The 13,110-nt window shown below is 41.9% G+C and overlaps 1 protein-coding gene across 2 annotated transcripts in view; it reads right to left on the bottom strand.

Moving 5' to 3' along the window:
* Nucleotides 1–11,808, bottom strand: part of LOC127856827 (uncharacterized sodium-dependent transporter YhdH-like) — a 78,561-nt gene extending 66,753 nt beyond the window's left edge. For both annotated transcript variants that reach the window (XM_052392975.1, XM_052392974.1), the window contains exons 1-9: nucleotides 11,382–11,808; nucleotides 10,487–10,661; nucleotides 9,851–10,034; nucleotides 8,330–8,444; nucleotides 7,326–7,527; nucleotides 6,592–6,754; nucleotides 5,523–5,657; nucleotides 4,071–4,210; nucleotides 63–154 (exon numbers count right to left, since the gene is read on the bottom strand). In XM_052392975.1, the coding sequence (XP_052248935.1) occupies nucleotides 63–154; nucleotides 4,071–4,210; nucleotides 5,523–5,657; nucleotides 6,592–6,754; nucleotides 7,326–7,527; nucleotides 8,330–8,444; nucleotides 9,851–10,034; nucleotides 10,487–10,661; nucleotides 11,382–11,435 (1,260 nt within the window). In that variant the 5' untranslated portion in view covers nucleotides 11,436–11,808. The remainder of the gene's footprint in view (nucleotides 1–62; nucleotides 155–4,070; nucleotides 4,211–5,522; nucleotides 5,658–6,591; nucleotides 6,755–7,325; nucleotides 7,528–8,329; nucleotides 8,445–9,850; nucleotides 10,035–10,486; nucleotides 10,662–11,381) is intronic.
* Between the last annotated feature and the right edge of the window lie 1,302 nt (nucleotides 11,809–13,110).

Genomic DNA, 13,110 nt, shown 5'->3' with positions numbered 1-13,110 from the left:
AGAAGGATGGTAGAGTCTACTAGACATAAATGGGTTAATGCGAGGTAATAATAAACGTGTACCTGATTGGTCAAAAAGTTGATATCCAGAGCTGATGGAAGACCAAGCAGAAATGTAACAGTAATGGCCAAAGGCATCCCGAACTTACGGGAAACTGAAGCAATATTAAGTCATTGTTACAGATAACATTTTGAGGTCATGAAACCATAAAACATTCATATAGGATCCTAGACATAAAAGATAAAATATGATAAACATGATAAGTATACTCTTGATTATTATTTGTTTTGCCTAGATATGTGTTGGTACAGCCATAATTATGTATTGGGAAAATGATACTGTCATATAGTAAGTCCCGGATAGTGCCGTGGAGGCCCATAGTAACTTTGAGGGTTCAGAGTCCCCTAGTTAGACTAGCGCCTACTAGATCGCCAGTGCCCAGTCGATTTCACTCACCCCCTAGTCACACTAGCGCCTACTAGAACCCCAGTGCCCAGTCGATTTCACTCACCCCCTAGTCAGACTAGCGCCTACTAGAACCCCAGTGCCCAGTCGATTTCACTCACCCCCTAGTCAGACTAGCGCCTACTAGAACGCCAGTGTCCAGTCGATTTCACTCACCCCCTAATCAGACTAGCGCCTACAAGAACGCCAGTGCCCAGTCGATTTCACTCACCCCCTAGTCGGACTAGCGCCTACTAGAACGCCAGTGCCCAGCCGGTTTCACTCACCCCCTAGTCAGACTAGCGCCTACCAGAACGCCAGTGCCCAGCCGATTTCACTCACCCCCTAATCAGACTAGAGCCTACTAGAACGCCAGTGCCCAGTCGAGTTCACTCACCCCCTAGTCAGACTAGCGCCTACTAGAACGCCCGTGCCCAGTCGATTTCACTCACCCCCTAGTCAGACTAGCGCCTACTAGAACGCCAGTGCCCAGTCGATTTCACTAACCCCCTAGTCAGACTAGCGCCTACTAGAACACCAGTGCCCAGCCGATTTCACTCACCCCCTAGTCAGACTAGCGCCTACTAGATCCCCAGTGCCCAGTCGATTTCACTCACCCTCTAGTCAGACTAGCGCCTACTAGAACGCCAATGCCCAGTCGATTTCACTCACCCCCTAGTCAGACTAGCGCCTACTATAACGCCCGTGCCCAGCCGATTTCACTCACCCCCTAGTAAGACTAGCGCCTACTAGAACGCCAGAGCCCAGCCGATTTCACTCACCCCGTAGTCAGACTAGCGCCTACTAGAACGCCAGTGCCCAGCCGATTTCACTCACCCCCTAGTCAGACTAGCGCCTACTAGAACGCCAGAGCCCAGTCGATTTCACTCACCACCTAGTCAGACTAGCGCCTACTAGAATGCCAGTGTCCAGTCGATTTCACTCACCCCCTAGTCAGACTAGAGCCTACAAGAAAGCCACTGCCCGGCCGATTTCACTCACCCCCTAGTCAGACTAGCGCCTACCAGAACCCCAGTGTCCAGTCGATTTCACTTACCCCCTAATCAGACTAGCGCCTACAAGAACGCCAGTGACCAGTCGATTTCACTCACCTCCTAGTCGGACTAGCGCCTACTAGAACGCCAGTGCCCAGCCGGTTTCACTCACCCCCTAGTCAGACTAGCGCCTACCAGAACGCCAGTGCCCAGCCGATTTCACTCACCCCCTAATCAGACTAGAGCCTACTAGAACGCCAGTGCCCAGTCGAGTTCACTCACCCCCTAGTCAGACTAGCGCCTACTAGAACGCCCGTGCCCAGTCGATTTCACTCACCCCCTAGTCAGACTAGCGCCTACTAGAACGCCAGTGCCCAGTCGATTTCACTAACCCCCTAGTCAGACTAGCGCCTACTAGAACACCAGTGCCCAGCCGATTTCACTCACCCCCTAGTCAGACTAGCGCTTACTAGATCCCCAGTGCCCAGTCGATTTCACTCACCCTCTAGTCAGACTAGCGCCTACTAGAACGCCAATGCCCAGTCGATTTCACTCACCCCTTAGTCAGACTAGCGCCTACTAGAACGCCCGCGCCCAGCCGATTTCACTCACCCCCTAGTAAGACTAGCGCCTACTAGAACGCCAGAGCCCAGCCGATTTCACTCACCCCCTAGTCAGACTAGCGCCTACTAGAACGCCAGTGCCCAGCCGATTTCACTCACCCCCTAGTCAGACTAGCGCCTACTAGAACGCCAGAGCCCAGATCCTAGACATAAAAGATAAAATATGATAAACATGATAAGTATACTCTTGATTATTATTTGTTTTGCCTAGATATGTGTTGGTACAGCCATAATTATGTATTGGGAAAATGATACTGTCATATAGTAAGTCCCGGATAGTGCCGTGGAGGCCCATAGTAACTTTGAGGGTTCAGAGTCCCCTAGTTAGACTAGCGCCTACTAGAACGCCAGTGCCCAGTCGATTTCATTCACCCCCTAGTCACACTAGCGCCTACTAGAACCCCAGTGCCCAGTCGATTTCACTCACCCCCTAGTCAGACTAGCGCCTACTAGAACCCCAGTGCCCAGTCGATTTCACTCACCCCCTAGTCAGACTAGCGCCTACTAGATCGCCAGTGTCCAGTCGATTTCACTCACCCCCTAATCAGACTAGCGCCTACAAGAACGCCAGTGCCCAGTCGATTTCACTCACCCCCTAGTCGGACTAGCGCCTACTAGAACGCCAGTGCCCAGCCGGTTTCACTTACCCCCTAGTCAGACTAGCGCCTACTAGAACGCCCGTGCCCAGCCGATTTCACTCACCCCCTAGTAAGACTAGCGCCTACTAGAACGCCAGAGCCCAGCCGATTTCACTCACCCCCTAGTCAGACTAGCGCCTACTAGAACGCCAGTGCCCAGTCGATTTCACTCACCCCCTAGTAAGAATAGCGCCTACTAGAACGCCAGAGCCCAGTCGATTTCACTCACCACCTAGTCAGACTAGCGCCTACTAGAATGCCAGTGCCCAGCCGATTTCACTCACCCCCTAATCAGACTAGCGCCTACTAGAACGCCAGAGCCCAGTCGATTTCACTCACCACCTAGTCAGACTAGCGCCTACTAGAATGCCAGTGTCCAGTCGATTTCACTCACCCCCTAGTCAGACTAGCGCCTACTAGAAAGCCACTGCCCGGCCGATTTCACTCACCCCCTAGTCAGACTAGCGCCTACCAGAACCCCAGTGCCCAGTCAATTTCACTCATCCCCTAGTCAGACTAGCGCCTACCAGAACACCAGTGCCCAGTCGATTTCACTCACCCCCTAGTCAGACTAGCGCCTACTAGAACGCCAGTGCCCAGTCGATTTCACTCACCTACTAGTGACAAGGCTGTGAAGACATAAAATATGACTTTCCCTATTATAGGTACATGTATAAAGTTATAGTCAATATAATACCGTAGTGTCAATACGACTTTATCGTTATAAGATGAAGAATTTAAGAAAAAATAAATGATTGTTACTTTGTAAGACAAGGTTTAACCTTAAATCGGACCACACTATATTAAAATATTTGGCTTTGTCATGTCATTAGATTAGTTTTAGTTTGTACGTAAAACATTCTTTCGTCACGGACTCGTGGGACCCCTTAAAATCAAGGCGCCCATATTCAGTTGCCTACTTTTCCGTTTGGGTAATCCGGGACTGCATATAGTTTAACATGTTTAGGTAGCTCGTGTAAATAAACGATTGTTTGTAATTCGTGTACAGCGATAATTATTTGAATACAAAAAGTGAATATATTTTATATGGATATTAAAAAACGGTTTCTTTAACTATCTTGGTGGTATAGCTGTTTATCAAAACATGCGTATACTGCAAACAATCGAAATGTCATTTAACAAATTCTTCTTTGAATATAGTTTAGAAACTTAGGCTACTATTGCTTCTCAATATGTCATCGACTTAAGTTCGAGTTTACGATGACAGAACTTGTGCTCAAGAACAAAAATACTATTTGTATACTTAGTTGGCGATATGAAAGTTTGTTAATAAGGCGATATTAAAGTTTATTGATCTTGAACGATTCTGTTTCAAGCATCATTATGACTTCATAAAACTAGTGACGTACGCCCAAAGTCCTCTAGCGTTTTCGTGACCAGCTCGAAGTTCGACATGAGTGAGGTCAACCCTGCGAACGACAGCGACAGAAAGAACAAGATGGCCATCACACGACCGAAGTCTCCAATCGTCTGGAACAACACTGGCATCCTGGATCAACAAACGTGCAAGATATGAGCCGCGTCATGCAAAATGGGTCTTATACCATATGCGGAATGCGCGCTGTGTGGTAAGGATCTACGCTGTCCTCTTAAAAGTCACGCAAGGTTTCGCGGTTTAATTAGCGGACAGCGTTACTTCTGACTATTCTGTGCCAATACGCACTGATCTTGCGCCACGCTGGCCGCATGTGGCTTTACACCCATTTTCGCACGACGCCGCTCATACAATAGTTACTTCAATGATATCCGGAAATCATTGGAAATTGAAAAATGTCTCTACATTTTCCTTTCAATCATGTATAAAGTGTACTCCCATAAATTCCGTGCGAATGACAATCAGCATCTTTCGTCAATTCTTAATCAATGTGCGTACTCATATATCTGGTAGCATTCAAATAGGTTAAAACTGTAAGATTCCCGCAACAATTCGATTAAAGTGATAATATATAACACATTGATAGTGTGATTCTCGAGTTAAATTAGAACATTTCCCACTTTATGCAAATCCAACTACAGTGGGTCGTATACAAAACGATTTTCTATTTGATCGAGTGCTGCTGTGCAATCGCTTTTGAATAGGGATGCAAGAGGTTAACCGGTTAACCTACCGAAACGACCAGTTAACCGGTTATATTTTCTGGAAAAGGTTAACCTGGAAAAAATATGTTTTCAAAGTGCTATCTTTGTATAGATATATTGACAGATGCGTCAAGTTTCAGTGCAATTTAGCCATAAACAATTACATGTATAGGGAAATGCAAAACTCTCTCGATTAGGGTGTCTCAATATGCTATATCAATCCGGCGTGGTGGCGGATTTTAAGGTCGCCAACACGAAAACATGCCAGAAATACAAATCGAGCATCTCTCTGGTGGGTATATACTTCGTGCTTTCCAGATCGCGTCTAAGTGATTAAGAAAGACGCCAATACGATCACATACATAAAACAGACAGAACGACAAAAAGAGCGACACAATTGTGCTATTGGCAAACTTGTTGTTCGTCAGAGTATTGTCTGCGTTCTCTCGTATTAACGGGTTTGGATGATACCAACACGACAACACGCCATAACGTGAAAAGGGCGACACATTTCGTTAGTGAAAGTTTGAAAGTCGCCATTTCGAAAACACGTAAGAACTACAAAAAGACCCGTCAGATCGACAAAGGGCAACAAATGTTATACCCGCCATTACGCCACACCGATATTGCAGAAAAATTGATATGAGAACTACAGTTATACCCGAACAATGTGGCAGAAATAAGCCACCATATTAATTATTAACTTTAATTATATATCATACCAAATAAAAGTTAGCCCCGTGCTAGCTGGGCCGCTGTCCTTCATGATATTGATGATATCCGCCTGTGTGTAGGAGGGCCGGCTCTCGATTAGCGAGGAGAACACAGTGCCGAAGATGGTAATGCCGCATAATAGGCTGAAACGTACGGTAGCGGAAAATAAGGTGAGATGTACGTCGCATAATAGACTGAAACGTATGGAAGCCGAAAATAAGGTGAGATGGACTGAAACATACTATTGGGGATGCAATGATTGCGATGCTGCATTATATACTGACATTTTAGTAGAGGAAATGATAGGCTGGGAGGTAAAGCTATTAAGTAAAAGATGCTGCTGTGGCATAATGAATGGAAACGTACGGTAAAGGAATGGAAGATGTCGATGTCACATACATTTAATGAAGGGCGGTGATCCCGGATAGTAGACAGAAACGTACGGTAAAGGAAACATACGACTGAAAAATGGTGACGTCGCACAACGAACTGAAATGTGTGGTAGAGAAAGTAGGATAATACAGTGACTTTTAACCTCATTTACCTTTTCTAAATAGGTTACACTTATTTATTGTAGCTCAAGTAAAGCGAAAGTCAAAGGCATATTGAAACGCTTTCGAGTCCGTTTTACTAAGTAGAACAAATACTTAAGGGGATATCAGAAGAACACTCCAGTGGGAATCGAACCCGGGACACTACCCCCGGTCGCTTAGCGGACACCAAATACACACCGGTCTTACTGATCTGTGTACTTACGCGAAAGGAATTGTGGGTAGCACTTCTTTTTAAAGTGAAAAGCGAAAGTAGGTCAGGTAATCGTGCTTCTGATATTCGCTATCAGTCTTAATAGAGATTCAAAATCACATTTAAACATAATTAAATAACATTTCTTTTAACAACATTCCGTTTTAAACACACAATACAAAACGATTTTTCTTTCATTATTAACATTTCCTTCCAACGCAGAACTACTTTGGCGGAAGCATAATTCCCTAAATTAGGGGTATGTGATACGTCTTGGTATAGAGGTGACAATATCGTAGTGACGTCACCATCTATGTATAGAATGGTACCTACCTGATAAGGTTGTTGGTGGCAGGAATCAGGTACCCATACTTGACGATGCCGTTCTGGCGGGTCATGTAGGCGGAGTAGGGGATCATCAGACCCATGCCAGCCCCGGTGTCGAATGCGTTCTGACTGATAGCATCCACCCAGACACGGGGCTCCAGAAAGGAGTCTGCAAGATTGGAACTATGATGTTCGCTGTGTGTGCAGTACAATCATAGTAGGTAATGACGGTGGTGATCATTAAAGACAGGACGGATAGATGCGTAGGTAGATACTGATGATGTTTATAACGAACAGGAAAAATATTACTGAACAGATTAATGATGAAAATGTTAGATTGATGGAAGGATGAATAGATTGATTGATATATTAATGGGTCGATATGATGATAATGACGATGATGATGATGATGATTATTATTATTATGATGATGACGATGCAGATGATGATGATGCAGATGATGATGATGATGATGATGATGATGATGATGATGATGATGATGATGATGATGATGATGATGATGATATGATGAGGATGTTGATGAGGATGATGATGGTGATCAGAATGATCATGATCAGAATGATGATGATCAAAATGATGATGATGATGATGATGATGATGATGATGATGATGATGATGATGATGATGATGATGATCAAAATGATGATGATCAGGATGACGATCAGATTGACGATCATGACGATGACGTAGACGATGACGACAATGATGATAGCCCTTACTCCAATGCGGTGTAAACAGGAACTCGATGCCCTTGTCCCCAAACTTCCTGGTAAGGGACCAGACGAACGTGAATAGTACGATCAGCAGTAGCAGCGGTACCAGCACGACGCTCACACGCTCGATTGTCTTCACGCCTTTCGTCACACACAAGCCGGAAAGAAGGATGGCCAGGAAGTGCGTTAGGACCGGCCAATGGCTCTCCTGAAACAGGGAACATTAGCTATTTTAATTCTAAAAATTCCATAAGAGCGGAAAGTATCGTCGCTGATTAGCCATAGCGTTTTTTATATTTAAAGGAACGACACTTCACGCGCATACAACGATCTGAGATCATGAACATAACTCGAATCCTAGACGACGATTCAGGTAAACACTAGATTGTATACTACAAGAGATATAAATTGCCATTCAGGCCATGTGCTTAAACGGCAAAAGTCATTAACGTAAAACTATCCGATAAGGTAATGTAAAAATCAAAATAGTATTCGTGTTATTGCTGTTTACCGGTATCTAAAATACTGCTGTGCAACACTCTTGTCATGTCTAAAATGATATACTTTAAGATTCACATTTTAAAGTACGTATCCTTATGTGTTTATATGCTATGGTTTAAAACTATGTTTCGCATAGATATGTGGCTCCTTACCCAAATGATTTGATTCCTGTAGCATAACTTTAACTTAATGTTAATTTGAACGATCACACCGACGTATTATATGAACTTTGCTTTTTTTTCTTTAAAAAGGGGTATCATATTTATATCAGTTTATTAAAAAAAACTCGGACGTTTATACTTGAACAATCTCAAATAGAAAATAATTGGGTTCGATTCCCACTGCGGAAGCGATTTAAGATCTCTCCCATAGACACCAAGTACTGGTTCTAGCCCCATGAAACGGACTCGAGAGCGTTTCAAATAAGCCTAAGGCTTTCGATGCAATCGAGCTTAAATAAATAAGTTTAAACTAAAAAGGATATACATGTAGTTATGTTAGTGACCCACCTCCGCGAAGTCTTTGAACGTCGCTCTAGCTTCGTCTTCTTTGACCGGAAGTGCGTGTCCGATGTAGTAGATGAAGTAATAGAAGCACCAGCCCAGCACCACCGAATAGAAACAGCTGGCAAGTAAAGGAACGTGTTCGTTGTCTGTATGCAATATGTGCATGACAAACCATTATCAACATACAACGAATATAAAAAAACAATGACAACTAAATAATGTGAATGAATTGCTAAATATTTGTTAAGAGTACAAAACAAGACACCGAGCGACCGAAAGATCGTCAAAATAGCTGAATTTTAGAATAAAATTTCCACATTATGTCATTGCTGTAAGAAGGCTTTTAATATAAACTGTAAAATAATTGTTTTTCATGGGGCAAACATTTTACTTAAATGAAACATACACACGTTTGAAAATGATCGACGCAAATTTCTCACTTTTTTTTCCAAAATTGAAAATCCACGAATTTACGGGTCCACCAAAGTCATGAAAATAAAACACGAAATTTCATGCCGACGATCATGAATGTTTTCAGATTTGAATCTCAGAAAACCCAAGCGTTCCTGTAAGATGACCATCCTTGAACTCTCAGGCGAGGCTTATTCGTGGATTAAAGAGCCAGCTCGTAAGTTGCTGTCTACACTTACGCGCACCTCATTGTTAACAACTACACGCACCTGATTTTTGACAAGTACACGCACCTCATTGTTTACAACTACACGCACCTGACTGTGAACAGCTATACGCACATGACTGTAAAAACTACACGCACCCGATTGTTAACAAGTACACGCACCTGATTGTTAACAACTATACGCACCTGACTGTCTACATCTCTACGCACCTGCCTGTTAACAACTAAGTGTACCTGATTGTTAACAATTATACGCACCTGACTGTCTACAACTATACGCACCTGTCTGTTAACAACTACATGTACCTGATTGTTAACAATAACATTAACTACACGCACATGATTGGTTACAACTACACGAATCTGACTGTTAACAACTGCACGCACCTGACTGTTAACAACTGCACGCACTTGATTGTTAAAAACAGCATTCACCTGACTGTTAACAACTGCACGCACCTGATTGAAAAAAACAGCATCCATATGACTGTTAACAACTACACGCGCCTGATTGTTCACAACTTGACTAATAAAAACTATATGCAATTAAATGTTAACAACAACATTCACTTGACTGTTAAAAGATACACGCACTGACTGCCAACAGCTACACGCACCTAACTGGTTAAAACTACGTGCATCTGACTATTAACAACTACAAGTACCTGACTGTTAACAACTATATGCACTTGACTGTTTACAACTACACGCACTTGAATGATTACATCTACACGCACCTGATTGCTAACAACTACTCGCACTTGACTGTTAACAACTACAAGTACCTGATTGTTTACAACTTTACGCACCTGACTGTTAACAAGTAAACGCACCTGATTGTTTTCAACTGTACGCACCTGATTGTTTACAGCTATACGGCTACGCACCTGATTGCAAACGTCACCATGGAGATCCACGCCCCGCACCATATATGTTTATCTCCAATGAACTCACGGAAAGACCCGAGAACGGCCTTCTTCGTGTATCGTCCAGTTCCGTACTCAAGCATGAGCAACGGACTGGACCACAGGAACAGGAAGATCACCCAGACAATCAGGAAAACCAGCCCACCTAAGATATAAACATGTTGGAAAGTAATCAAAGCGCTGAAGGTATTGGCAGTTTTGGAGAGAAAGTTGTGTGTAATATGTTGATTTTCGTAACGTCCTAACCTGCTTTACTTATCCTTTCTTACGTTAAAACTTGACCGATGTATATGTGTGTATATGCGAGAATTATTAGCGTAAATTAATTCCCATAAAAACCTTATTTTATCATGATCTCGGGATGTCTGGTTAAGAGAGTATCATTTTTACTGCATGTTTATTTATCACTAATTTGCAATAAAGAAATACGCGAACTTTATGGGCCGTTAACCTTCATCAAACCTCAATGACGTGTCAGCATTATGAATAGCTCTTTACAAGGTAACAAAGTATCTTTGATAATTTTCTACTTCTTTAGTACGGTTTATTTTTAAGGACAAAGTTCAATATTTAAAAACTCTGGTGAAACATTCCCACCTGTCTCATCGCTGTTGTTGGCCACAATGCGCGGGAATCTCCATATGTTGCCCGTGCCTACCACGCACCCCATGCACGAGAGCACGAGCCCAAACGTAGACGAGAAGTGGGCACGTGACCCATCTACGTCATGGAAGTTTTCGAGGTCAATGTCCTCTGTGACCTCTAGCTCCTCCTACGCGAGAGATTTACAGTGATCAGATCTGGTTCACTTTATTTTTTTTTCCTTTTGACGGGTATAACAGATAAATTGAGTTTCGTTTATCATTTTATATTGTCCGTTCGAAAAAGACAATGAAAACGATATGATCAATAACAAATTGAATTTGCCAGACTCATCTCGGTTTATTTATTCGCTAAATCAGTGATGGTGAACGGAAGTATGTATGCGCGTAAACGGTGAGTCTCTTGTTCGATCATCTACGTTGACTGAACGATTTGGAATGCATTTCAGTCTAAACTACATACATTACATCTTACATGTAACATTATCGTACATGTTTCCAGTTTATTAAATAAATTATATAATTGCAATACAAGTAAAACATTTGTGGTCTCAGCGGTTAAAAAACAGTGGTTAATTGGTGACGGCGCTAATTTTTATACGCAAACAATCGTTCAATCTATGCGCCAATGATCTTCGCATATCAATTAAGAGACTTCACGAAAAAACATCTTAATTTTGAGACTAGTCAGGGACGCCACTTTCTGCTTTTATATTTGTCGTTCCAAGAAAGTCTCTTCCTAGCAAACGTCAAATAAAGGCGAAAATGTCGTCCCTGTGTGGACTGCACAGGCTAATCTGGGAGTACACTTTACGCACATTCATTCAGTTTTCACAGAAAACGGAGCACATGGGCATTAGATTTATTGCTATATCGTGTGCGAATCTCACCTTCTTCGTATCGCGTCGAGCGCTCATTCTGAAGTGGTTATTCTCGTAATCCATATAGAAACACGTAACCAGTAGCAACCGATAACACACTGAATTCGTTCAGGCATTTATGGATGTAAATAATAAACTTCAAGCGCATAAAAGACACGTCATTTTAGTCTATTATTCGATAGCACGTAAACCTTTCTTTGCCCTTATAATAGTTTTAATATTATTTTAACAATAATCATTATTTTCTACAAGCTAAAAATAACGTCGTTGGTTTTTACCGATATTTTACAATTATTAATTACAATTATTGTCACGAAATTTATTTTCAGTACAAATGAAGGCAAAAATACACGTTTTAATAATAGTGTATGTATGTTGAAGTGAATGGTTGTAAACCACGAACACATGAACTCGTCTCGATAACAACATTGTATCAGGTATATGGTTAACCTCGTGTTTGTACTAAAACGAGTTCTGTTAAATCCAATGTTATCTGCGTGATAAAAGATAACTGATGATAACTATGAATATCATTAAAATCTTCATTTGCAATCAGTTTCATAGTGAAGTGTACTTGTCCTGTATTAATTCTGTTCAATTTAGATTTCAGCAATAATATGCACCTTAAGAAATAAGTGAGTGTTCGGTTTGTGTTATCGATGTTATCAAAGCTTTTTCATCGGCGGTCCGTTTACCAACATACACCTTTTTCTGAATTAGCTGATTCACGCTTTCTATATGGGTATACACAAGTTGTGGCCTAACCGAGGATCAAACCAGCGATCCTCTGGTTTGTATTCGCTGTACATCAGGGTCTGCGCTGTTTGTTTAAAGAAATTTCCGTAAGAAATATAGAAATAAATATACTACAAATCCCTAATTTTGGAAATAAATTGTTCCGATTTAGAAGGATGGGAGAGTCCACTAGGCATAAATGGGTTAATAAAAGACCCATAGGTGTGCAATGTTCTTTTATATGACTAAAACTAAATTTTGATCATGCTTCATATGTGTACATTACAAGTAACGTGTTCATAGCTGAAGGTGTACAATGTACATCCGACTTTACCTGCATGAGTCAACTGTATATGTAAGTGTAACGTCGCAATTTCAATGTGCATAAAGTAAGTAAGATCATCAGGTGAACAATGCACTTCTTTTCTTCAAGCATTTCTGTAGACCTGTATGTGAAAGAAGTAGGTCTAAATACGTATAAACATACAAGTTGTTCCATGTGGGTGTACAGTTTACTTAAGGACAGTCTCAAGACAGAACGCTACAGCACTCTTCCAATGTAATGTACATTTTCCGTCAGTGACCATTTAAAAAGACAAATAGACAGTTGATGCTTTATAAATGTTATACTCACATAGTATATGTGCCTACACCCATTCATACAGACATGATAGTGCACGTGGTACATCTCAATATGACTACACCCTTTAGTGTTGACATATTTAGAGCTAAGGGGATACAACGAAAGTTTTAGGGGCTTCTGGGCCCCTGTCCCTTGATGATACGGATGTTAATTGCAAGTTTAGAGCGACTCAACTGCTGCTTATATTGACATTTAAACAAGAGATGTGTTTGTCAGAAACACAATGCCCCTTATTGCGCCACTTTGAAATAAAATTTCAATATATAATTCGGCAGGTTTATAAATTATCTCCCTTTTAAAGCTTATTACTTCCCTTGGATTGTATTTTTCGACTTTTGACCTTGACCTTTCACCACTAAA

This window comes from Dreissena polymorpha, chromosome 14 (assembly GCF_020536995.1).
Source record: "Dreissena polymorpha isolate Duluth1 chromosome 14, UMN_Dpol_1.0, whole genome shotgun sequence".
Taxonomy (NCBI): domain Eukaryota; kingdom Metazoa; phylum Mollusca; class Bivalvia; order Myida; family Dreissenidae; genus Dreissena; species Dreissena polymorpha.
Note: the sequence above shows the minus strand (reverse complement) of the source record. Positions and strands in the feature narration are given on the sequence as shown.